Here is a 26,814-nt window from a genome sequence, read left to right on the forward strand (position 1 = left end):
TTTCTGAACTTGATATGGGTCTGTTCAACATTTCCACTTGATTCTGGTTAAGTCTTGGAAGGTGGCGTGCTTCCAAGTATCGGTCTATTTCCTTCAGATTTTCATATTTCTGAGAATAAAGTTTCTTGTAATATTCATTAAGGATTTTTTGGATTTCTGATGAGTCTGTGGTTATTTCGTCTTTGTTGTTTCTGATTGATGATATTAGAGATTTTACTCTTTTTTTCCTGATTAGGTTGGCCAGAGGTTTATCTATTTTATTGACCTTTTCAAAAAACCAGCTTTTTGATTTATTGATCTGTTGTATTATTCTTTTGTTTTCAATTTCATTTAATTCTGCTCTAATTTTGGTTATTTCTTTTCTTCTACTGGGTTTGGGGTTGGAATGTTCTTCCTTTTCCAGTTGCGTGAGATGTCCCATTAAGTTGTTAACTTCCTCTCTTTCCGTTCTCTTGAGGAAGGCTTGCAGTGCTATAAATTTCCCTCTTAGAACTGCCTTTGCAGTGTCCCAGAGGTTCTGATAGCTTGTGTATTCATTGTCATTTTGTTCCAAAAAATTGGTGATTTCTTTCTTAATCTCATCTCTGACCCAGCTATCATTCAGCATAAGGTTATTTAACTTCCATGTTTTTGTATGGGTATGCAGATTCCTGTTGTTACTCAATTCAAGTTTTATTCCATGATGGTCCGAGAAGATGCATGGAATAATTTCTATTCCTTTAAATTTACTGAGGTTAGACTTGTGACCTAAAATGTGATCAATTTTGGAGTAAGTTCCGTGGGCTGATGAGAAGTATGTGTATTCAGTTTTGTTGGGATGAAATGTTCTGTAGATGTCTGCTAAATCTAAATATTGGATGGTTAGGTTTAAATCTAAGATTTCTTTGCTCAGCTTCTTTCTGGAGGATCGATCCAACACTGCCAAGGGAGTGTTGAAATCTCCAACGATTATGGAGCTGGAGGAAATCAAGTTACTCATGTCTGTTAGAGTTTCTCTTATAAATTGAGGTGCATTCTGGTTGGGTGCATAGATATTAATAATTGAGATCTCGTCATATTGAGTATTACCCTTAACAAATATGAAGTGACCATTCTTGTCCTTCCTTACTTTTGATGGTTTAAAGCCTACTGTATCTGCAAATAAAATTGCAACACCTGCTTTTTTCTGATTACCATTTGCCTGAAATATGGATGACCATCCTTTCACCCTGAGTCTGTATTTGTCTTTTAAGTTGAGATGTGACTCTTGTATGCAACAAATATCTGGCTTGAGTTTTTGTATCCAGTCAGCTAACCTATGCCTCTTTAGAGGACAGTTTAAGCCATTCACATTGATGGAGAGTATTGATAAGTCTGGTGGAATTTTGGGTATCGAGTTTTTCAAAGGTCCAGTGGACATTTTTAATCCTTTCGCCAGTGTGGAAGTTGGAGTTTGATCCGAAGTTTCTGAGTGAGTTTACTTTTGTGGTATAGGATTGGGTTGGTCATTGTGGAGGATAGGTCTGAGAACATCCTGAAGAGCTGGTTTACTTATGGCAAATTTTTTCAACATATGAATGTCATTGAAGTATTTAATTTCTCCATCATAGATGAAACTCAGTTTAGCTGGATACAAGATCCTGGGTTGAAAGTTTTTTTGCTTTAGGAGATTAAAAGTTGATGACCAGCCTCTTCTTGCTTGAAAAGTTTCAGCAGAGAGATCTGCAGTTATTCTAATATTCTTACCTTTGTACGTTATAGTTTTCTTTCGCCAGGCTGCTTTGAGAATCTTCTCTTTCATGTTAACTTTAGTGAAGCTAATTATGATATGTCTGGGAGATGGCTTATTGGGGTTGAATCGTGCTGGGGTTCTGAAGCTGTCTGCTATCTGAATTTCAGATTCTCTAGGCATGTCTGGAAAATTTTCTTTCATAATTTCATGTAGAAGGGCCTCTGTGTCCTTGGCAGCCACTTCATCATTGAATAGGCTATTGTTGTGAGATTATCACCATCCTGTTGTGTGCTGGTGTGCTGGTTTGCTCAGTGTTATGCAGCTGTCACCTGAGATGAGGCCTGCTGAATGGGGGCCTAAGAAGGAGCCCCACTCCCACCCCAAGACAAAGCCTTCAGGGTCAGCAACCTGGGACTCCAACAGGGCAGGCCTGTGGCCCACTTGGAGGCACCCTCACCCCAGCAGACTCCAGTCAGTGCTCATCACAGAGCACAAAGGGGGTATAGTCAGGACCACCCACACATATTCTGTGTCTTGTACAGTTTTCAATAGGGGTGTAAAGTTTACCACTGATTGTCCATTCTCATTTAATCCTCACTGTGAAGTAGATACTATTTTTCCCACCTTTGAGAATCTAAAAGAGTGGCTTTCACAGGGGTAGTAACATACCCAAGGTCACACAGCGTGGAAGTCACAGAGCTGAGATTAAGAACTACAGAGTTTCTCATCCCTCGCTGCTTACTGGGCCAGAAGAACCACCTAGAAAACTGCATTATGACTCTGGCAACAGCCTCAGCAGCACCTACCAAGCACTTACCAAGCACTATTTGCATTTAGCCCAGTGTTACTGAACACACTACCTATTGGAATGAGATGTGTGATTAGGAAACCATAACTGTTTTTGCAGGAAATTAATTGTAAAATTAAGTGGGTTGGAAAATTAACTGCTAGATAGACCTGAATTTAAGTGTAGGCCTATTGTTTACTAACCTTATGGCCTAGACAATTTACAGAGCCTCTCTCAGTCTGTTTTGAAATGAAAAATTATTGTAGGAACTAGAGATAATGTGTGTACAGGGCTTGCCTGATGTCTAATGTATAAGAGGGACTCTATAAATGTTTTTTTAAGAATCTAAGAAGTTATAACTAATCGATGGGCACATACGGGCACAGAGAGAAGTAAAAGCTAATTAGAAATCAGGAAGGGGTTCAGGGACGGTTAAAAACCCACAGAACAGGTACAAAAATGAACACTATGCAGGTGATAGGCACACTAATAGCCCTGACTTAAGCCTTATAAAAGCTATCTATCTATGTAACAAAAATATTTGTATACCCTTAATATTTTAAAATTTTAAAATAAAAAATAAACAGAATCATCTAGGGAGGCTTTTAAAACAGCCTTTGCTGAAACCCCACTCAGACCAACTCAATCAAAATTCCTAAGAGTGGAGTCCAGGTATGATTATTTATATGACCCCCACTTGGTTTTAAGGTGAAGGCAGGAGTTAAGATTCCCTGTCCACCTACAGGCCCATGCCCACCCTAAGTCCACATTTGGGAAGAAAGACAAATTCGCTTGTGGATGAAATGATATTGTGTATTCAAGCACACAATAGTCGTTTCCTGGGCACCTCCCTAGATTAGGCTGTGGGGTTCCAGAAATGAAGGCCATGGTCCCTCCCCTCAAGGAGGTCCCAACCAGTGGAAAAACAGAAGTCATTAGGCAGCCACAGCCCGCAATAGTCAAGGCTCCAGCTGGGGTGCTGGGTTTAAGATCAGGCCGCAGCTGACAGGTGTAAACTCCATCAAAAACTAAAGTTAACTGTAGTGGCAGCAGTTTCACGGTAGCATCTTAGCAGCAGGGAGGAGCTCCACAGACCCTCCATATACTCTCACTCAGTCCCCCTCAGAATTCGGAGCAGGTATTTGCAAAGACAATTGGCTGAAGTCAGCTTCACTCATTTATCCACTCAACATGCATTTGTAGAGCACCTACTATATGCCAAGCACTGTGGATATGCTGGCAACCAAGACAGGCAAGGTCCCTGACTTCAGAGAGTTTACAGTCCATTATAGGGTAAACAGACAGCCAACAATGAAACTGATAAACAAGGAAAAGTTTCAAATGGTTGTAAGTGCTATGTATGAAAATCAAGCAGAGTGATGTGGCTAGCTAAGATGACACAGATTGGGATACCATAGAAGGATCAGAGAAGGTCTATCTGAGGAGGTGATCTGAGCAGAGATCCAAATGAAGGAAGGAAGCAAGCCATGTGACAATCTGGTAGAAGAGTGTTCCAGGCAGAGGAAACAGCCAGGACAAAGGTCTTGAGATGGACCTGGCATGTCTGAAGAGCATCAAGAAGACCCCTGCGATGGGAAAAGGGCCAGCAAGGAGAGTGGTGGGTGATGAAGCCAGATGAGAGAACCAGAGGCCAGATCATTCAGGCCGTATAGATCATGGTAAGGACTTTGTGCTTTAGTGCAGTGTGATGAAAACCAATGAGAAGATGTGCTAGGGAGCAACAGGATGTGATTTACTTCTTTCTTACTATAGCTGTATTGAGATATAATTCACAAACCATACAATTCACCCATTTAAAGCATACAAATCAATGGTTCTTCAAATATTTCCAGGTATATACAGCCATTACCACTATCTAATTTCAGAATGTTGTCATTATCCCAAAAAGGAAACCCTTTATTCATTAGCAGTCACTTTCCACTTCCACCAACCCCACCCCTCACTGGCTGCTAGTAACCACTAATCAACTTTCTGTCATAATGGATCTGCCTATTCTGTACATATCACAGAAATGGAATCATAAAATGTGTGACCTTTTATGACAGGCATCTTTCACTTAACATACAGTTTTCAAGATTCATCCACGATGTGGTCTGAATCATACCTCCATCCCCTATTTATTGCCAAATAATGTTCCATTGTATACTGACCACATGTTGTTTATCCGTTCATTTATTGATGGACATTTGGATTGTTACCAATTATGCATAATATTGCTATAAACATTCATGTACAAGTTGTTTTTTTTTTATTTCAGGTTAATGTGAGGGTACAAACAAAGTCACAATATTTGAATTTGTTAGGTAGAGTCTCTCTTATAGTTATGTCCTGCACCCAAAAGGTGTGCCATACACACCCACATAGTGCCCATTCAATGAAAGTACCCCAAAGCCCCGTTCCCCTGTTTCCCCTCTCTCATTCCCCTTCCTCCCAACTTGAATTGAAGTGAGTTTTTCTCCTATGTGGTCATGAATTAGATCATCTACTGGTTTCATATTAGTATTGAGCACACTGGATATTTGCTTTTCCATTCTTGTGACACTTTACTGAGAAGCATGTGTTTCAACTCCATCCAGGTTAATACAAAAAATGTGAAGTCACCATCTTTTTATGGCTGAATAGTATTCCATGGTATACATATATCACAGTTTGTTAATCCATTCTTGAGTTGTTTCCCCATCTTGGTGATCGTAAATTGAGCTGCAATAAACAATCTGGTGCAAATGTCTTTATGACAAAATGATTTTTTTTTTTTTTTTTTTTTGGTTTTTGGCCGGGGCTAGGTTTGAACCTGCCACCTCCGGCATATGGGACCGGCGCCCTACTCCTTGAGCCACAGGCGCCACCCGAAAATGATTTTTTTTTTCTTCTGGATAGCTGCCAATTAGTGAGATTGTGGAATCCAATGGGAGATCTAATTTGAGCTCTTTGAGAATTCTCCATATTTCTTTCCAAAGAGTTTGTATTAGTTTGTAGTCCCACCAACAGTGTAAAAGTGTTCCCCTCTCTCCACATCCACACCAGCATCTGCAACTTTGGGATTTTGTGATGTGGGCTAATCTTACTGGGGTCAGGTCCTATCTCAGGGTGGTTTTGATTTGCATTTCTCTGATGATTAGCGATGATGATCATTTTTTTCATACCTTTGTTAGCCATTCACCTGTCTCCCTCAGAAGGTTCTGTTCATGTCTTTTGCCCAATGATAGATGACATGTACAAGTCTTTGTGTGGACATCTGTTTTCAAACCTCTTGGGTAGATACTAAGGAGTGTAATTGCTGGGTCCTCTTGTAACTCTATGTGTAAACTCTATGTTTAATCATTTGGGGAACTTCCAGCCTGTTTTCCATAGTGGCCGTACCATTTCACATACCTCCAGCAGTGTACAAGGGCTCCAACTTCTTCATGCCCTCGTCAACACTTGGTATTGTCTAATTTCTGATTCTCGCTATCCTAATGGGATGAGGTGGCATCTCATTGTGGTTTGGTCTGCATTTCTGTGATAGCTAATGATTTTGAGCATCCTTTGTTGTGCTTATTTGCCATGGGTTTATGTTCTATGGAGAAGTATCTATTCAGATGCTTTACTTATTTTTAATTAGGTTATGTATCTTTTTATTACTGAGTTGTAAGAGATCTTTATTATAGTCTAGACACAAGATTTTTATCAGATATATGATTTGCAAATATTTTCTCCATTTGTGTGAGTTGCCTTTTCATTTTCTACATGGTTGCCTTTGAAGCACAAAAGTTTTTAACTTTGATGAAGCCCAGTTTATCTATTTTTTTATTTTGTAATTTGTGCTTTTGGCATCATATCTAAGGTTGCCTCAGTCCTCAGTGACTTCTGAGAATGGTTTCTCTGGCTACTGTGTGGGTAATGGGTAGGAGGGGGAGCTGCAGAGTACCAAGCAAGAGGGGGGATGCCACCTGCAGTCTGGGGAGCTTCGTGAACAGCTTGTCCACACCCCTGAGGACCAAATGCAGGACCCTGAAAAGTAGCCTGGACTCAGGCACAAACACTAATGTGCTGGCTTCATTTTCTTGCATTTCTTTTATGTCAATCCCATTTCCTGCTCTTCTGCTGGTTTGATCCATGCTGAGCAATTCAGACATATGGAAAGACAGGCTCAACACCACGTCAGAAGGTGATCTGGATGGCCTCAGGGTAGCTGAGGAAGAGCTCGTGTCACATGAACTCAGCATGGGACCTGAAATCAGGTCCTTTCTCTTTCTGAGCCTCAGTTTCCACCTTCCTGGTATGTGAAGGGGCTAGACTAGGGTTCTGGCTGTCCACAGGCTTCTGAGTCTTCACTTCCCCATTTTCAAAGTGTGGCTGATGTAGCTGGCGGAAAATATTTATTGTGCTAGCAAGAGAGAATTTAAGCATACCACAAAACGGTATTTATAGTTTTATCCCATCTTTGTTTGGCATAGGAAAATTTCTGGAAAGATATGCCCAAGGTATCAGCAGTGGTTGTCTTTGGTATGTAGAATAATGAATGTTATTTTTTCTTTCAGTCTGTGTTCTGATTTTTAACTATGATAATTATGTTTTGCTTTTGTAATAAGAACAAAAAAGCATAACAGAAAAAAATTAAAGCTGACCATAAAGGGAAAAATTGCCTAGAAGCCACTAGCTGCAATGCGAACTGAGCTGGAAAAGTAGCAGCCAGCCAGCCCTCCAGGGCAGGCCTCTGAGTTATGCAGAGCCCATGAAAGAGGGTGTGCCAATGGGCCTTGCAAACTGCAAAGGGCCCTCCCTGCCAAGGGAGATTGAAAGCCCCAGAAAGCCAACTCTGAGGTGAAGATTAGTGTGCAGGAAGTTTGTTAGGGAGGTTCTTGGGATCTACAGCTGTGGAAAGTGGGTGAGGAAGCAGGATTGTGCAGAGGAGGTAACATAAACTGCAAAAAAATCCTCAGTCAATAGAGTTCACAGCTCTGGAGCTGTGATGGCCCTTCAGAATTGCCCTGAGTTCACATTCCAGATGTCCTGGAAAGGAGGTGTGATATTGAACAAAGCAATCCCCAAAGAGGGCTGACAACAAAATGGCAGGTCTGCCCACAGGAGAACAAGTCATTTAGCCCTGAGGTGGAATCTGAGTGGCACATCACACTGTCCCCTATAAGGGTACTACCTTATACCTTTCTGAAGGGCAAGGCCCTAGGCAGATATAAGGGGGATTTGGGAAGAGGAAAAGCTCATTTTTGAACTTGGAGACCTGGCTGCATCTGCCATTCTGAGCTCTGATCTCCATTCCTGATTTGTCTCCTCAGGCAATAACCTTTGAGGGCCATCGATGGGCCAGCCTCTAATTTAGGTACTTCCTAAGATCCAAAACATTGTTCCAGGATTTGCCTCCTATAATCCTGTAATTGCTCTGGAATGTAGAACCCATGGAAGTCTTATTGGCCCCATTTTATCAATAAAGAAACCTCAGTTCAGACAGGAAACACAGTGAGGTCATGATGAGGTAGAATCTCAAAGCCACGTCTATCCAACTCCAGGTCCAACCTTCTTTCCCAAACTTTGAAGCAATTTTTTTGTGGTCAAGTGGACAAATTTGTTCTTCCTAGTTAATGCTGACTCAGTTCGTTCCCATGTCCAACAATCAATTTTCAAATGAACCACCCTCAAGTCCAAAGATCACAAAGTCATATTTGACTTAGCTGATACAATAGAAAGGGGCTGTTACTATCCTACAAGCCTGTTCTCTTCGGAGGCAGGTAGAGCTATCTTCCACCAAGGACAAGCTTGAACTTCCCGAAGTTTGGGGGAACATGAGAGGCTGCAGGCAGTCTGGCTGAGTTAACCCTGAGTTAATCTTATTAACTTGTGAGATCAATTGACTATGGGCTCCAGGCAAATGACAGCACAGGCATTAATTCAGCAGCCGGGAGGCCCACCTGACAGCCAGGGACTGATTTATCAGGCCTTTTAATGGATGAGATTGCATTCAGCTAATTGAGTCTGGGGCTGGCATGAATAAAACAACCCTCTTGTGATGTGGAGCTGCTCAGTGGAAGCCCTGCCAGTGCCAGGAAAAAGGATAGGGGAAGGAGACAAGAAAGCAGAAGACAAGTAGTGCCCCATTCCTGGCTGCTGTAAGGACTGGTGTTGGGTTCTAGGTATCTCTAACCTGTGTGCTACTAGTGCCATGTAAGGCAGTGGTTCTCAAAATGTGATCATTGCACCAGCAGCATCAGCCTTCCTTCTGAACTTATTAGAAATGCAGATTTCCTGGGCCCTACTCCAGACCTTCTCAATTAGAGTCTCTGAGAATGACTAGAGTAGATCTGTGTTTTAACAGCCCAGGCAATCTGTGTTTTAACAGCCCCCCCCGCCAGGGAATTCTGATGCACACTCAAGTTTGAGACCCCCTGGAGAAGTTATGACTACACACTCTGGCACCAAGCAGCCTGGGTTACTTCCTATGACCCTGGATGAGCCATCTAACCTCTCAGTATCTCAGTTTCCTCATCTGTACAATAAGGAAATAATGGTGCCTGCTTCATAGGACTGTTGTGAAGATTAAATTTGTAGAGTGCCTCAGCATGACAGTGATTCTAACTGGATCATAAAGTTCCTATGATTCGATATGTAAAAAATATGGAACTAAATTATATCTTTATTGTGGTTGTTCTTATGCAAATATGTATGGGTATTGACAAGGTGACATTCTAGGTGATATTTTTTCTAATCACAAACTTTTCAAATGTGGTTAAATATGTATATCTTTGGAATCCAAATATTAAATAAATTCAATTGGACAAGAGAAACATATTGGATCATGGATAAGCAATGGGTAGAGTTGAAGATTGCTGTGGAAGACTCATGATAAAAGACTGTCATCGTGAGTCCCCGCCCCATTCAGAGGCAAGAGAGTGATTCTGGACTCATCGGGTCACATTGAAAGAGAATCAAGCTCAAGTTAGAAGGGAAGAGATGTGAGCCAGGGTCTGGTTCATCTGAGGAAACTTAATAACAGCCACATGGCTGGCCCCAGTGAAGACAGCTGTGAGGTGAGCCTGGGGGCTGGACAATGGACTCATCATCAAAGAGAAAGAGAAAAAGTTCAGCTGAGAACCAGGGTTGGTATTGCAAGCTGAGAGCCTTGGCTGGTGGTGTGGAAAATTATTAACCATTTGGTGAGAGCTCCAATTAGACCTCTATCTGTAAAGGTATATATAAGTACAGCTAGCCAGCAGGGCCTATTTTGCCACCTGCATTTCTATAGGTACCAGGGTCCTGATTGAGCTGTGAAATCCTGACAAAGGACCAGGAGAGCTAATTTCAAAATCAAGATATGAGTGAGATGATTGGGGTGGGTGTGTGGTGATCTTGAACACCAACTATGTATACTACTCTTGGCCCCATTTTCCCCTTATACTACAATAATGACACTCAAGTAAGAGTTTACTAAGGCCCAAGTATGGTGCTAGTTTCTTTGCACCCTAGTTAACGGTTTGCTTTCAAATCAGTGGTTCTCAACCTTGGCTATGGAACAGTCATGTACAGTTTTTGTGTAGACATGTGTTTTTAATTCTCTTGGGTACATACCTAGGAGTAGAAGTTCTGGGTCATATGATAACTCTGTGTTTAACATTTTGAGGAACTGCCAGACTGTTTTCCAAAGTGGTTGTACCCTATTATATTCCCACCAGTGACATATGAAAGTACTAATTTCTCCATATCCCTATTAACACTTGTGATTATCTGACTTTTTGCTTATAATCATTTTAGTGGGTGTAAAATGGGATCTCATTATGGTTTTTATTGCTATTTCCCTAATAACTAATGATGTTGAGTATCTTTTCATGTGCTTGTTGGCCATCCATATATAGTACTATCTTCTTTGGAGAAATATCTGTTCAGATCCTTTGCCCATTTTTTGATTTGAGTTGTCTTTCTATTATTGTTTTGTGAGAGATGTTTTGATGTTCTGGATACAAGTCTCTTATTGGATGTATGATTTGCAAATATTTTCTCACATTCTGTATATAAGCTGTCTTTTCACTTTCTTGATGGCATTCTTTTGACACAAAAGATTTTAACTTTGACAAAGTCAAATATGTCTGTATTTTTCTTTTGTTGTTTGGGCTATTGTCTAATCTAAGGTCTTGAATATTTCCTTCTAAATTTTACAATTTTAGCCATTACATGTAGGTCTTTAATCCATATCAAGTTTAATTTTGTATGAGTGAGAGAATGAATTTCAACTTCATTCTTTTGTATTTGGGTATTCAATTGTCCCAGCACCACTTGTTGAAATCACTATTCTCTCCCCCCATTGAATTTAATTGGCACCCTTGTCAAAAATCAATTGGGCACAGATGTGTGTGTTTATTTCTAGACTCTCATTTCTGTTCCATTGGTATACATGTCTATCTTTATGTTAGTTACATACACTATTTTGATTACTATATTCTTGTGTAAAGTTTTGAAATCTGGAAGTGTGAGGTCTTCAACTTTGTTCTTTTTCAAGATTGTTTTGGCAATTCTGGGTCTCCTGAATTTCCATGTGGATTTTAGGATGAGCTTGTCAATTTGTACAAAGAAATTGGGATTCTGATGGGGATTACAGTAAGTGAATCCCTACCAGTACATCAATTTGAGGAATATTGCCATCTTAACAATATTAAGTATTGTGATCCACGAACCGCGAATGTCTTTCCATTTGTTTCCATCTTTAATTTTTCATTAATTCTTTTTATTTTTCAGCAAGCAGGTTTTGTACCACTTTTGTTAAATTTATTCCTATATATTTTATTCTTTTGAGGATATTGTAAATGGAATTATTTTCTGGATTTCATTGCAGATTGCTCATTGCAAGTGTATAGAAATAAAATTTTTTATATTGATCTTATGGCCTGCAACCTTTTTGAGCACATTTATTAGTTTTAATATTTTTTTTAGTGGATTCTTTAGGATTTTCTATGTACAAGCTCATGTGGTCTCTGCAAATATAGTTTATTTATTTATTTTATTTATTTATTTTTTTTTTTATTTCTCCCTTTCTAATCTACATGCCTTTTGTTCCTCTTTCTTATCTGATTGATCTGGCTAAAGCCTTCAGCATAATGTTCATTAGAAGTGGTGGAAGTGGATACCCTTGTCTTATTCCTGATCTTAGGGAGAAAGTACCTTATGTTTCACCCTTAAGTGTGATGTTATTGTGGGTTTTTCATAGATGCCCTTTATCAGATTGAGGAAGTTCTGTTCTATTCCTAGTTCATGGAATATCTTTATCATGAAAGGGTGTTGGAGTTTACCAAATCCTTTTTTTGTATATTGAGATGATTGTATTGTTTCTATTTTCTGGTTTTTGTTCTATTAATATAGTGTATTACATTAATTCATTTTCAGATGTTAAAACAACTTTTCATCCCTGAGATAATCCTACTTGGTGATGGTGTATGATTCTTTTTATATGTCTCCTGCATTTGATTTGCTAGTAGTTCGGTGAGAATTTTTGCAGCCATATTCATAAAATATATTAGTCTGTAGTTTACCTGTGATAGTTTTGTCAGTTTTTGGTATCAGGGTAATCCTGGCCACATAGACTAAGCTGAGAAGTGTTACCTCCTATTCTATATTTTGAAAGAGTTTGTGAAGAATTGGCATTGATTTTTTTTTTTTTTTTGCAGTTTTTTTTTTTTTGGCCAGGGCTGGGTTTGAACCTGCCACCTCTGGCATATGGGGCCAGTGCCCCACTCCTTTGAGCCACAGGTGCGGCCCTCACATTGATTTTTTTTTATACTGTGACTTGGATGCAAACCAAGGTTTCTGTGGCCACAATAATTCTTGAAATGTTTGGTAGAATTCACCAGTTAAGCCTTCTGTGTCTAGGCTTTATTTTGTAGAGTGTTTTGATTACTAATTCAATCTCTATGTTTATTTGGAGGTGCTACTTCTTCAATGATTTTCAATAGTTTATGTCTTTCTAGGAATTTAGGCATTTCATCTAAGTTGTCTAATTTATTGTCATACAGGTATTCATAGTATACCTTTACAACTTTGTTTCAGTAAGGTTGATTATAATGTCCTTTTATCCATTTTCATTTAGTAATTGGGGTTTTCTCTTTTTTATTCTTGGTCAGTCTAACTAACCAAGGTTCTTTTGAATTCCCATTTGGACCTCAGCCTCCTTCTGCCTATGTTTAGGAGCCTTGGCCAACATATTTGTCTTATATAGTCAAGAAAAGAAGTCTCCTCTACATTCCTATGTGTGAAGCTGTCGGCCTGAACACCTAAGCATACTTTACTCTTCCCTCAGCTAACTGAGGCAGCTTCATTCTGCACTAGCAAATGGCTATGGTGCATAATCCCATACACTCACTGTGGAAATTAAGCGGTAGCCTGTTTAGTACACAGACACCAGCTAAGTGTTACTAATTTCTGACTAAATATGAAGGCCTAGGAAAGAGCAAAAGGCAGTGGGCCCTGACCAACTGAGACCCCCAAATATTGTGGGTGAGCCTGGGGCCCAGTCTTCATGAGCATTGCTCACATTTAGTCTTGAATGGGAATAGAGGGAAGTTAGAAAAGCAGAGACCTACTGCTGTTCCCACCATATGTCTCCTTGGTCACAGTGCCCAGGACTGTGCTGTGGTTGGCAGGGTCTAAGATGACAGGTGGTAAAGCCAGGAAGTCAGGAAAAAAGCATTTGGGGTTTTTGCTGTGACACTGATTCTGGCTGGTAGCCTAGGGTCCCTGACTCAGTTGGTTGTCTTTCCTCTTTCCTCTGCAAGCCCTAAGCCTGGCTGGTTAGAGCCAAATGTCCACTTAAAGATTATTAGCCTCAGACTAATGGAAAATCTGTCTGTGCAAGCAGATTCCCATTTTAAAATGGAGCAAAACCCGCCAACATTTCCCTGGTAAGGAAGTGGCAATAAATCAACTCTTAGGGATGGTTGTGTGGTGAGCTTGAAACTCAAACCAAGTGTGACAGCCTTAGCCCCACACTGGGCTGCTGACTCAGGACCAAGAGGAAGAGGGAACTGCCAAATTTCACAATTTCTATAAACAGTTCTTGAAAGAGAAACCACATACTTGTCTTTCTGTCAGCCCTCAAATTGTCCCCTTAGCTGACAGGGCAGCCATTGTCTTTTCTCAGACATGCTAAGGCGGGACTCCTTGACTTGAGCTCTGTGTACCTCCAACACGTATGTGGAAAGAATTTATGAGGGGTCTGTGAACTTGGAAGGGAACATTATTTGATCTTTTCTCTACTAACCACAAACAGAAATTTAGGATTTTCTCAGATCTAGAATGTAGACAACAAACTATAGTGATATTTACAGTATCTGTGATGTTAGCACCAACAGAAATCACAAATGTTTGCATATCATGTTACAGTGGTTATAAGTATCTCAAAAAAAACTCTTATGCTCATCACTACTTCAAAATTTCTCATCTGTAGGCTCAGCACCCATAGCATAGTGGTTAAGGTGCCAGCCACATACACCAAGGCTGGTGGGTTCGAACTCGGCCCTGGCCAGCTTAACAACAATGACAACTGCAATAAAAAAAATAGCAGGGCATTGTGGCAGGTGCCTGTAGTCCCAACTACTTGGGAGGCTGAGACAGGAGAATTGCTTGAGCCCGAGAGTTTGAGGTTGCTGTGAGCTGTGATGCCATGGCACTCTATCAAGAGCAACATAGTGAGACTGTGTCTCAAAAAAAAAAAATCTCATCTGTAGACTTGCCACTAAATCCTATGATTTGATGCATTAAGTAGTAATACAATTAGATTACAATTTTTTTTTGTACGAAAGATTTTTTTTGGCGAGGGAGGGATGCTACAGAACAGCACCAAGGAGGAGAGAAAAGGAGGGGGGAGAGAAAAGAGAGAGAGGAAAGAGAGAGGGGGGAGAGAGGAGAGACAGAGAGAGAGAGAGAGAGAGAAAGAGAAGAGAGAGGAGGAGACAGGAGGGAGAGAGAGAGAGAGCTACAATTTGTTTTTTTGAGACAGAGTCTTACTATGTCACCCTTGGTAGAATACCATGGCATTGCAGCTCACAGCAACATCCAACTCTTGGGTTTAAGCAATTCTCTTGCCTCAGCCTCCCAAGTAGCTGGGACTAAAGGCACCTGCCACAACACCCAACTATTTTTTGGTTGCAATTATCATTGTTGTTTAGCTGGCCCAGGCCGGGCTCAAACCTGCCAGCCTCAGTGTATGTGGCTGACGCCCTACTCACTGAGTTACAGGCACCAAGCCAAGATTACAATTTTTTAAAAAATATTTTTCTTTCTTTCTTTTTTTCAGTTTTTGGCTGAGGCTGGGTTGGAACCCACCGCCTCCAGCATGTGGGGCCATTGTCCTACTCCTTGAGCCACAGGCGCCACCCCTAATATGGGATTTTGTTTTGTTTTGTTTTGTTTTGTTTTCAGTTTTTGGCTGAGGCTGGGTTGGAACCCACCACCTCCAGCATTAAAAAATATTTTTCTAACTAGTTCAGTATAATTGGTTTCCTTTGAGATTCTACGTATGTATTTTATGTTACATACATGAAAATAATATTCTGAGAAGGGGTCTAGAGGTTTCATCAAACTGCCAGAGGGGTTCATGTCCTAAAGATTGAGACCCTACCCTGCATCTTAGAGATCTCCTGTTCTTTGGACCTCATTTCAGATCCCCAGAACTTGGCCTATCTTACAAGAGGGTTCAAAAGCGTTTGCATGTTAGTGCTGACACCGAGCAGGTTAAACTTTCTGTGCCCAGTTTCTTTTTCTTTTTCTGTTCTTTTCTTTCTTTCTTCTTCTTCTTTTTTTTTTTTTTTTGAGACAGAGTCTCACTATGTCACCCTCAGTAGAGTGCTGCAGAGTCACAGCTCATAGCAACCTCAAACTCTTGGGCTTAAGCGATTCTCTTGCCTCAGCCTCCCGAGTAGCTGGGACTACAGGCTCCTGCCACAGTGCCCAGCTATTTTTTTTTTTTTTGTAGTTGTCATTGTTGTTAACAGGCCCAGGCAGTGCTCAAACCTGCCAGCCTTGGTGTATATGGCTGGCACCGTAACCCCTGAGCTACAGGGGTGCCGAGCTGAGTGCCCAGTTTCTTAATCTGCAAAAGGGAAAATAAAAATATTTCCAACCTTTTAAGGTAGTTGTTATGATTCAATGAGTTGAAAAAAGTAAAACACTTAGTGCCCAACATACAGTAAGCACTAACAAGTATTAGTTACTTTTATTGTTGTTGCTGGTTCATGTCAACTATCTCATCAATAAATACAATTATTATCTTCATTTTTTTTTCCTTCTTTTTTTTTTATTGTTGGGGATTCATTGAGGGTACAATAAGCCAGTTACACTGATTGCAATTGTTAGGTAAAGTCCCTCTTGCAATCATGTCTTGCCCCCATAAAGTGTGACACACACTAAGGCCCCACCCCCTCCCTCCATCCCTCTTTCTGCTTCCCCCCCCCCATAACCTTAATTGTCATTAATTGTCCACATATCAAGATTGAGTACATAGGATTCATGCTTCTCCATTCTTGTGATGCTTTACTAAGAATAATGTCTTCCACTTCCATCCAGGTTAATACGAAGGATGTAAAGTCTCCATTTTTTTTAATGGCTGAATAGTATTCCATGGTATACATATACCACAGCTTGTTAATCCATTCCTGGTTTGGTGGGCATTTAGGCTCTTTCCACATTTTGGCGATTGTAAATTGAGCTGCAATAAACAGTCTAGTACAAGTGTCCTTATGATAAAAGGATTTTTTTCCTTCTGGGTAGATGCCCAGTAATGGGATTGCAGGATCAAATGGGAGGTCTAGGTTGAGTGCTTTGAGGTTTCTCCATACTTCCTTCCAGAAAGGTTGTACTAGTTTGCAGTCCCACCAGCAGTGTAAAAGTGTTCCCTTCTCTCCACATCCACGCCAGCATCTGCAGTTTTGAGATTTTGTGATGTGGGCCATTCTCACTGGGGTTAGATGATATCTCAGGGATGTTTTGATTTGCATTTCTCTAATATATAGAGATGATGAACAGTTTTTCATGTGTTTGTTAGCCATTCATCTGTCGTCTTTAGAGAAAGTTCTATTCATGTCTCTTGCCCATTGATATATGGGATTGTTGGCTTTTTTCATGTGGATTAATTTGAGTTCTCTATAGATCCTGGTTATCAAACTTTTGTCTGATTGAAAATATGCAAATATCCTTTCCCATTGTGTGGGTTGTCTCTTTGCTTTGGTTATTGTCTCAGCTGTACAGAAGCTTTTCAGTTTAATGAAGTCCCATTTGTTTATTTTTGTTGTTGTTGCAATTGCCATGGCAGTCTTCTTCATGAAGTCTTCCCCCAGGCCAATATCTTCCAGTGTTTTTCCTATGCTTTCTTTGAGGATTTTTATTGTTTCATGCCTTAAATTTAAGTCCTTTATCCATCTTGAATCAATTTTTGTGAGTGGGGAAAGGTGTGGGTCCAGTTTCAGTCTTTTACATGTAGACATCCAATTCTCCCAACACCATTTATTGAATAGGGAGTCTTTCCCCCAAGGTAAGTTCTTGTTTGGTTTATCGAAGATTAGGTGGTTGTAAGATGTTAGTTTCATTTCTTGGTGTTCAATTCGATTCCAAGTCTCTATGTCTCTGTTTTTGTGCCAGTACCATGCTGTCTTGACCACTATGGCTTTGTAGTACAGACTAAAATCTGGTATGCTGATGCCCCCAGCTTTATTTTTGTTACTAAGAACTGCCTTAGCTATACTTCCCAAAGCAATCTACCTATTCAGTGCCATTCCTATCAAAGTACCTACATCGTACTTTCAAGATTTGGAAAAAATGATTCTGCGTTTTGTATGGAACCAGAAAAAACCCTGTATTATCTTCATTTTTAGAGAAAGGAAATGGGGCTTAGAAGTGAAATAACCAACTGCAAAGTACACAGCAAGGGTGTGGCAGAGCCAGGTTTCAAAGCCAAGTCTGTGTGACTTTCAAGCCCAGTGGAGGTCACTTTCCACACACCACTGAGAAGAGATGATGGCCTCCAAAGAGAAGGAATCCCTCAACAGAATGCCCTCAGCTGGGAAGGAACAACCAGCTTGTGAGCTCTAGCTTTTCTTCCCCACTTGTCTCATTTTCCACACCTCCAACTTTATGTGGGGGACTTCCAGCTCCACTTGCATACCATCAGCCTTCAGCCAGGTCTTAGGGGACCAGTCCTCCTCCAAAGGCCACTGCCAAAGCAGCCTTCATCTGTAAAGGGGACAAGTCCATGCTTTCACACAGAGCCATGGCCTTGCAGCAATCAACTCACTTTGGAGTCATGAACCAGCCTGTGCTCCCATATGGCACTCAAGCCTTACAGACCATGGGGGTGGGAGTAAGAGGTCTGAGTGATAACTCAGAAGGGTAGGGGCTTATCTGGGGAGTGGAGGCAGTTGCATGGAGGAAGTGGTCTTGTTGCTGAGAAGAAAATTGCCTGCTAGAGTGAGGCAGGGAGTTTCCATGAATTCTTAAGACAGAGGGAATGGGATGTACGAAGGCCCAGAGGCATGAAAGGGTCTGGTATGTAAGAAAAAGAAGGATGTAATTCAGCATATCCGGAATTTGAACTGAATAGAAGAGGGAAGAAGGACAGCATGGACAAGCATAGGTAGTTTATGAGCAAGATGGTGAAGAATGCCGCAATTGGGCAAGTCTTCCTACGAGGAAGGAGAGCCATTGAAAGGTTTCTGTTACAGGATCAAAAAGAGCAGATCTGTAAGTTCAAAGGCACATGGCCCCCAGCCCAGGGCGTGTGGAAGGTGGACTGAAGAGAAGGGGTAGAGACTAGAGGCTGGGTAGACCAGCAGGGGGGCTACTTCAGTGTTCTAGTGAGATCTATGAGAAGGGGCTGAACTGGGAGGAAGAAGTCTGGATCTTCTGGATATTCTCTCTGGCCTGACCCATACCCAACAGGCCTCATCTCTAAGTGATAAGAGGTTAGCAGCACTGTAATTGCTGGGGACACTTGCCCTTCTCAAATTTGGTTGGGGTAAGGTTCCTACAAGTCAAGGCTTCCTGGGGCCAGAGGGCCAGTGCCATGGAACCATTCTGGTCTCTTTCTCACACTAACAGCCCAAGGCTAGAGCAGAATAAAAAATGCCCTACTTTTTGGCACATCTACCTCATCCCCATTAGGAGAGTTGCTGAAGTGAAGGGTCCTAGCTCTACCTTTGAGTGCAGACAAGAAGGGGAGACAAGAACGGAGAAAAGCAAGTCGGGGCCTGCTCTCTCTGTCGAAGGAAATATCTACCCTCCTAAGCCTTTAAGAGACTTTTTTCGAAAAAAAAAAAAAAAAAAAAAGAGACTTTTTTCGTCCGGGTAGGTCCTGCTATTACCAGGACAACCAAGACCCCCTGATCAGGATGCAAGAAGTGCTGGCTGGAGGTGAGGCCCACCCCATCTCCACCCTGGGAGCCAGTTCTGGTGGTCAAAGGTAAAAAGGCTATGGCTCCAATGGACCTGGTTTCTCAGGGCCAGACTTCTGCATGCACCCTGTGGCATATCTATGTCAGGAGGGTGTCAGCAGCTGTTTTGAGGCAGGTGTCCAGGAGGGATAGCTCACACTAGACCATAGTACATGCTGGGGGATCATTGCACATACTGTGTTTCTTGATCACTTACTGTGTGGAACTGGATCTCTGGGCCAGTTCCTGCTCCAGGGAGCTCTTTGGGAAAGCTCAGAACCAAATTGGCCATTAAATATCACCTGGGCTCTATTCTGCAGTGGGCTGGACTGGTTTGGGCATTAGAATTGCCTAGGGACCTTTTTAGAAATAGAAATTCCTGGAGCTTCTGACTCTATCAGTGTGGGTGCAAGTTGGGGGGGCTGTTAAGAGCATGTTTTCTGCATGTCAGACCGCAGGGTCCATAGTCAACTCAGCAAATGGGGTGAGTGACCTTGAGCCACCTGCTCGACCTCTCAGACACCAGTTTCCTTACTTACAGAGTGAATGAGGAGAACAGTTGAGTCTCTTCACAGACAACAATATTTTCTCTGCCTTCCTCCATCCCTTGGGGAGAGGATTTTTAGGATTCTCACCATCTTTGTCACCCTTCTCTTACTCCTACCCCTTTCATTCCTTCTTCCTTTCTTTCTGATGTCTTCTTACTCCTGACATGCAAAAGTGCTTCTGTGAGTTACAATTTGGTCCCCTTCTGCTGGACAGCCAGGACCCCAGGTGGAGCCTGCCCATCTCCAGGATTCTCCACTACCCTTGCAGCAGCCCAGGACAGCACTGCTGATTCAGACCCAGCCGCCATCAACTCAACATTCTCAGATTTTTGTTTTCACAAGCTTTCAAGCCAGGCTTTTGCAGTTGGCTTTCTGAACCTGACTGCAAAATCTCACACATGCCACTAATAAAGGTCTTTTCAGTATATCCTTCCTGGTTAGGAAGTCTTTTTTTTTTTTTTTTTTTTTTTTGGCTTCTGATTCTATTTTGGAATGGGGATCCTCTAGTCCTCCGAGCTTCATGCCATCTGCAGATTCCCTTAGCAGGCTGCCTCTATGTCTCTAGCCAGCAGCCTACTTATTCACTCACCTCATTTATGTATCTAACTAGGGTTTAGATCCTACTGTGTACCAAGTATGTGCTGTAACTAGACAGATAAAGAAGCCATGGTCTGGGAGGGGATAGGACTTGTCCAGGATTCCACATAGGGTTAGCGGCAGGGCTGGATTGGAATCCAGGGCTCTTTTCCCTATCTCCACAGTTCCTATCCCCACAGTGCCTTCAGCTTCGGGGTTGAAGCAAGGCTGACCCTATTTTTCTTACTTTTCCCCACATTTTCTGCTTGGCCATACACAATCTGGGCTCACCTCACTACCTGTGACATCATGTGAAATCCCAAGGGTGGCCGGGTATGGTGGCTCATGTCTGTAATCCTAGCACTCTGGGAGGCCAAGGTGAGAGGATCACTTGAGCTCAGGAGTTCAAGACCAGCCTGAGCAAAAGCGAGACCCCATCTCTACTAAAAATAGAAAAATTAGCCAAGCATCATGGCAGACACTTATAGTTCCAGCTACTCGGGAGGCTAAGGCAGGATGATTGCTTGAGCCCAGAAGTTTCAGTTTGCTGTGAGCTATGATGACACCATGGGACTCTAGCCTGAGTAATAGAGTAAGACTTTGTCTCAAAAAAAAAGGAATAAGAAAAGAAATCCCAGGGTTTCCAGAGGCCTTCTCTGACCCCCCTGAAATATAAGAGGGGCCCTAGTGTTCACTGATGAAGCTTATAGATACATAACCTTGTCCCTCTCTAGAAGGGGCAGTTAGCCACATACTTGGTTGCTTTGGCAAAGACCAGGCATCCACTCTGGTTTAGGCTCGAGCTTGTCAGGGCCCTCTCCTGGGAGACAGGGCGTACAGTGTTGAGAGAGTATGGGTTTAGGGGTCACGAAGACCCAGAATACCCCATGGAACCAGTATCTCTGAAATTCATGTCCCTCCACTTTAAAAGGAGACACTGTGGCCTGCCTGGCTGAATTGTTGTGCCAATGAGATAAGATGATATTGGTGAAAGTGCCTGGAACATGGTCAGAAACTCACTGGTTTCTTCCCTTCCTCCCTTCCTCCCTTCCTTTCTCTTAAAGGAACAAAGCAAATGTGCCTCTGAATCTAGGGTTATTTTCCCACTAGAATCCTGAAAACTTGTGGAGAGAGGATAGGGCAGAACCAGGAGACCAGCCTGACCTACAAGATAGTAGATTCAGTGGAATGGGAAGGGGACAGAGAGGAGCTGTGTCCTTGGAGCTAATGGGCAACTGTGAGGCACTCATTAGCTGTCAACCTTGGGCAAGTTACTTCTCTCTCAGCCTCTTTAAGATGAAGGGAAGGACAGTGCCTGCCTCCGCCCTCCCCCCCCAGGATTATTATCAGGATGAAATACAATAAGGGATGAGGAGAACCAGGCACAGCACTCATAACTAGTAAGGGCTCAGTGAGTGTTCCCACCCACTTCCCCAAGGAAAATGTCCAATTCATGCTGGGAAACTTGGGCAAATCCCAGAATGGGATTCAGTTTCTCCTACCCTCTCAGTTTGTGAGGAGCAGTGAGATCTTGCTGGGAGGGCCTCTAAGCAGACTGCATAGCACACCGGCATCCCATAGCGCCACCTAGTGCCAAAAAGTGGCACCATCTTGCCTGACCTCTTTCCAAAGTGTGTGTGTGTGTGTGTGTGTGTGTGTGTGTGTGTGTGTGAGAGAGAGAGAGATGCGGGGGTGCTTTCACCGGAAGGGAGGAAGGGATAGGCCACTCAATATTCCCAGTAAGCTATTTTTCAAGATGTCCAGTGCTTCTACTTTCTTCCCAATAATTTTTCCCATCCCAAATATCGGCAGGTCCCTTGAGCCTTGCTGGGCCTTAGTTTCCTCATCCGAGGATTTCAAGACTCAGATTTCAAGACTGAGGTTGCTTCAGGCAGGAGGGCTTGGAAATACCAGATGCCTACTGGGTACCCATCTATACTTGTTAAATAACCAAGACAGATTCAATCTTTACACACCCTTTATATTTTTATTGAGGAAAGAAAGCTTTAGCATACAGAGCAATTTCTTATTTTCACAACACAGTAATGCAACAATAACACAATAACTTTATATGTGAGTTACCTCCAGAGCCTCTGGGAGTCCTTGGGCTGCCTTCATGCCCTTGCATGCATCCCCTCCCCCCACCCCTTTCAACCCAAGAAAGTTTGCCCAAAGCCCATAGTTCCTCTTACAGCTCTTACATTACAACAAATATTTAAGATCTTGGAAAAGGGGGAAGAGGGTCAAAGGGAAACCCAAGCCCCTTCTGCCCCCAGAGGGCCAGAAACCAGCTCACTGCTCATCTTCTGTGTCCCTGGCTGAGGCTCCAAGGTGTTCAGGGTGAGAAGCACCATGGGAACAGGCATGAGGACTCCCTGGAAGTAGGGGTGCAAGGCACCCATCCTTCATACTCTTCCACAGGGATGTGAGACAGCAGGGACAGTGTGTTGGCCATCAGTAAACAGGGTCCACAGCCTTGAAGAATAGCAACTCCTCTTCTGGAATGCTCTTCTGGGAAAATAAAGCTGGAAAACAGACAAAATTTTCTTTACAAGGTTATTTACTCTTGCCCTGGTGGGGATGGGGGAAACCAGACAATTGAAATGTCCAACAAATAGGAGAATGCTTAAAAAAATTATTCAGTATGCATGACTGCACAGGTGGCAGCCATTTTAAATCCTGGTGGTCAAGAGCAAAGCAGGATGATCTCAGCTTTGAGAAAACACAGCAAGAACACTCTAGAAAGAAAGGCAGCAAGGTGTTAAATAGTGCTTGCATCTGTGTGGTGGGATTCTGAATGTTTTGGTTTTCTCTTTTGGCCTTATACTTTTCTCTATTTTCCGAATTTTCTGTAATGATTATGCATTACTTTTCTCTTTGGTGAGGAGGGACCTTTTTAAAAAGGTAGCAACAGATTAAAAGAACCCAATTCCACTGATCCCTAGGTAGAGAAACAAAAGTAGTCAACAAAAGGGCATCTTACCTCCCAATGATGAATAGAGACCTCACCAGAAACCAGTCAGAGGACTGGGTTTCTCTGTGACTCCTCTTCCTCCAACTCCTTCCTCTTGCCATCAGGCCCAAATCCTAAGGCTGGCTGAAGTTATCTATCACATTCCAGTGAGGAACAGAGGTTTGATATATTTCCTTCCCTCTAGCCAGACACTTTGGCCGCACCTGCCCAGCTGCCAGGCACTGTGCAGAAAGTTCAGTGTCCAGGGGCAATTCAGACCTAGTGGATTTGGCTGGCATTTTGTGGCCAGAGCTGACATAGCAAATGTGTATTTTTCACTGTAGAAGCAATGTTTTCATTGTAGAAGTAGTGTTTTCTGGACCCAAAGGCAAGCAGCAGATCTCTTTTAAAAGGCACCCGGGTTTATACCTAGAAGTTCTAGGAACTCCCAGGAGGCAGTCACCGTCTTATGCCTCACTGTTTAATCAAAGCACAGAAGAAGGCCAGGGGTTGACTCCTCTGTGAGACACACGAGGATATCCCAGCTATGAGGCTGCAGTGGGTGCAGTCTCTTCAAAGCCAACCTTTCTCTCTCCTCTCAGAACTATGGAATCCTTTAAGTGAAAGGGAGTTAAAGAACAGGCTGTAGGCCCTCCCTCTTTGGCTGTCCCAGAAGGAAAGGCCAGTTAGGCCCCCTCTGCCACTCTAAGGATGGAAAGTCTCCTTTGACTAGGGGCTAAAGTCCAAGCCTTGGCTGGGGAAGGAGACCACCAGGAAAGAGTTACTTCTTACAATGGTAAACTGAGTTGTTGCAACTTCTTTCTTCTTCTTCCTTAGCCCACAACTGCCTACCCTTTAGACAACATCAAGGAAAGGGGTAGAGCCTGCAATGTTGGACACTGTCCACCAGGGATTCAGTGTGGCGAGAGGAGAGGGCCCCAGGTTTGGCAAGCTGGTCCCAAGAGCCCTAATACAAGAGTCTGTGCAAAGGTAAACTCAAGTGCCGGAAGTGGAACCAGCTTCCACAATTAGTCAAGGACAAATCTCAGTCAAGTTGTCCACTTGACATGTGGCTTTTCACATTCTCACTGGACTAGATGTAGGGTCCTCTTCCAGGCCCTTCTGCTAGAGGTGCGACATAAAATGACTGAAGGCTTCTAGGTACATTTCTTAATACCATCCTGCTCACTGTCCATTACATCTAGTGTTACTGGCCTCAGTGGCTTTAGAAGTTCAGTGCAGCCTGTCCTTTGGATCACTGGAGCAGATCAGTGAGGCATTGGGTGAAGTCCTGGTAAGCCAGTCAGAGGATAAAACTGTAGAACATAGAGCAAATAAACATAGGAGAGGTGAGGGTTAGGAACAATTAGAGGGGAAATATAAGAGGGTGACCAGTTTATTTATGGGAACAGGCCCAGAAACCTGCTCTCTAGCTGTGGCAGGACTGAACAGAGTACATGCCAACAAGGGAGCTATTGCTGATCCCTCCTTTCCCAAGTAGCCCTGGTTGGGCACATGTCACTCTCTGGTCTTGGTTGCAAGATGGTCTAGAGTCTAGGTCTTCTTCCGGTTCTGCAGGTCTAGAACTCAAGGCCTTAAGTACTGGTCAGCAGATGGGGCAGGTGTGGCAGCAACAGCAGGGGCAGGGGACACAGAAGAAGGGTGTGTTCTAAGTGGCCATCTTGCCACACCACTCACACTCGAATTCGGCCACGGGCAGCTCGGTGACCCCCCTGTCTTGGAGTAAGGCGGAATAGCACCGGGGGGCGTCTTTGAATTTGGCGTTGCCCCAAACGACCAGCCCGGCGAATCAGCGGTGGTGAGCTGTAGAATGGTGAATTAGTGCCTGGAAGGCCTTCCAGAAGTGGGACTCGATTCTGGTTCCTCCATCTGCTAGCATGTATTATGGGAGGTGATGCACCCAGGAAATTTTCGGCATAATTGCCACTTATGAGGCCAGAAGTCTGGGATGATGCGTGGGCAAAGGTTGGCTCCATTTCCATCAGGTCATCTACATCATCATCTTGGGCCTCATCCAGGTGCTCCTCCTCCTCACCATAGGTCACCATCTCTGGCTCCTGCTCTGGTTTCTGGCCCCCATCCTCAACTTCATCTTCCTCCTCATCCTCCTCTTCATCTTCATTCATCTTCCTCATATCCTCCTCCTCCACTTTCTGTTTCATTTCCTCCTGTTCCTCCTCCTTCTTCCTGGTGTCTTCCTCCTTCATCTCCTCTTCCTCTTTCTCTCTCATCTCTTGCTGAAAAGCCCTCATGCGCCTCCGCTGGTCCTTGGGATGAAGCCTGTGCCTTTGTGCCTGTTGATCTTCATCCTCACTGTAGTACTCTTCATCTTCACTTTCATCCTCATTATGGCTCGTATCAAAAGGGAAGAGGATATTGCGAACCCCAGGGAGTGGAATTGGCTTGGGGGCGCGTACCTTTCTCTCTATCTCCACACATTCAAGAATCAGTTCATCCAGGTCCGCCATTTCAGTTGACCATAGCAGCTCCTTGCGGAAGAATTCTGACAGGCCTTTGAGGAATTGATTTTGGAGGCGGCAGTCATCCCAAGACAAGAATTGAGCCAGGAACTGAAAAGCATCTGCATAGCTGCCGATGGTACAGTCTCCCTGCTTGAGCTTGCGGATGGCCTTCTTAGCCACACGTGGGGGGATGGGGCCACAGAATTTTTTACGGATTTCATCCAGGAAGGCCGGGAGGTTGGCATGCAGGGGGCTTCCTTCCTGGGTGACCGAGATGGCCCAGTCCTTGGCTTCACCAGTGAAAAAGGAGATCAGAAAGGCCACCTGCTCGGCACCCTCGGGGAAATGATCCTCATGGTCAGCTATGAAGGTCTCTAGCTGCATCAAGAATTCAGCCAGGTAGACTGGGTCACCTGAAAACGGCTCTAACTCAGGCCGCTCCAGCAGCTGCAGAGGGGCCTGCGGGGGCGGCTCCTTTGACGCGGGCTGGGGCACTGCCGGAAGGGGTGTGATGGGCCCCTCAGGGATGCTGCTGTCCTGGATCACGTTAATCAAAAGATCATCCGAGACACACTCGGGGTCAACGCGTGGGGGAGGCCAACACAAGAAGGGCAGTTCTCCCTGGGGAATGGTGTCGATCTCACTGAGCGGGAACTCAAAGTTCTCCTCCGCAAGGACGGGCACAATGGGCACCGGCCAGCGGATGTAGCTCGAGACATTGCCTCGCAAGGAATTAACCTCGGCCAGGGCTCTTCCGAGCTGAAGGCCCAAACTGGCATTCTCCCCGCGCAGGGCATTTAACTCTTCTCGCAGGGCTACATTGGCCATGCGGAGGCTATTGAGGTTTCCTGCCGCCTCGGACATCTTGACCAGCTTGGGGACCCGGGATCTCGGGGCAGGGACGGAGAGCTACTGGCAGCTTAAGGAGGTCAAAATGCGGCGAATGGTGCAGGAGAGACCGGGCCACACCCACCGGGGCGAACACAGAGGGCGGCGCTCCGGAGCGAGGGCCCGAAGGCTCTGCCCAGGGCGTGTTACCTCGTTGCAGGGGCCGTAGAGGGCGGGCGGCGGCGCTGGGCCGGGAGGCACCAAGCGGAGGGTAAGGTCGACTCGGCGGCGGCGGCGGTGGCTGGGCGGCTAGGCGGCCGGGTGGGCAGAGGCTGGCAGAGCTGGAGGGAGCCGACTGCAGCAGGATCTGTCGAGGAAAAGTCCGGCAGAAGGCGATACCTCGCCTTTTAAGCGCAGCCTCTCACTCCCTCTCCACCCGCAGGGGCGGGTCTTAGGGAATCGCGGGCGCCCACTGGCCGCTTGCCTCTCCCCCCACCTCCGTAGCGCCTC

General features: G+C 43.8%; 2 protein-coding genes across 3 annotated transcripts in view; one reads left to right on the forward strand and one right to left on the reverse strand.

Moving 5' to 3' along the window:
• LOC128577287 (NHS-like protein 2) overlaps nt 1-26,814 on the forward strand; it is a 101,322-nt gene that overhangs the window by 52,324 nt on the left and 22,184 nt on the right. The gene's annotated exons all lie outside the window — the stretch shown is intronic.
• On the reverse strand, nt 22,001-26,775 carry RTL5 (retrotransposon Gag like 5). The gene is made up of 2 exons (XM_053579462.1): nt 23,024-26,775; nt 22,001-22,565 (listed from the first exon to the last, which is right to left on the reverse strand). The coding sequence occupies exon 1, from the start codon at nt 26,338-26,340 to the stop codon at nt 24,688-24,690; it is 1,653 nt and encodes a 550-aa protein (XP_053435437.1). The 5' UTR covers nt 26,341-26,775; the 3' UTR covers nt 22,001-22,565; nt 23,024-24,687.

The sequence above is a fragment of the Nycticebus coucang genome, chromosome X (genome assembly GCF_027406575.1).
Source record: "Nycticebus coucang isolate mNycCou1 chromosome X, mNycCou1.pri, whole genome shotgun sequence".
NCBI lineage: Eukaryota > Metazoa > Chordata > Mammalia > Primates > Lorisidae > Nycticebus > Nycticebus coucang.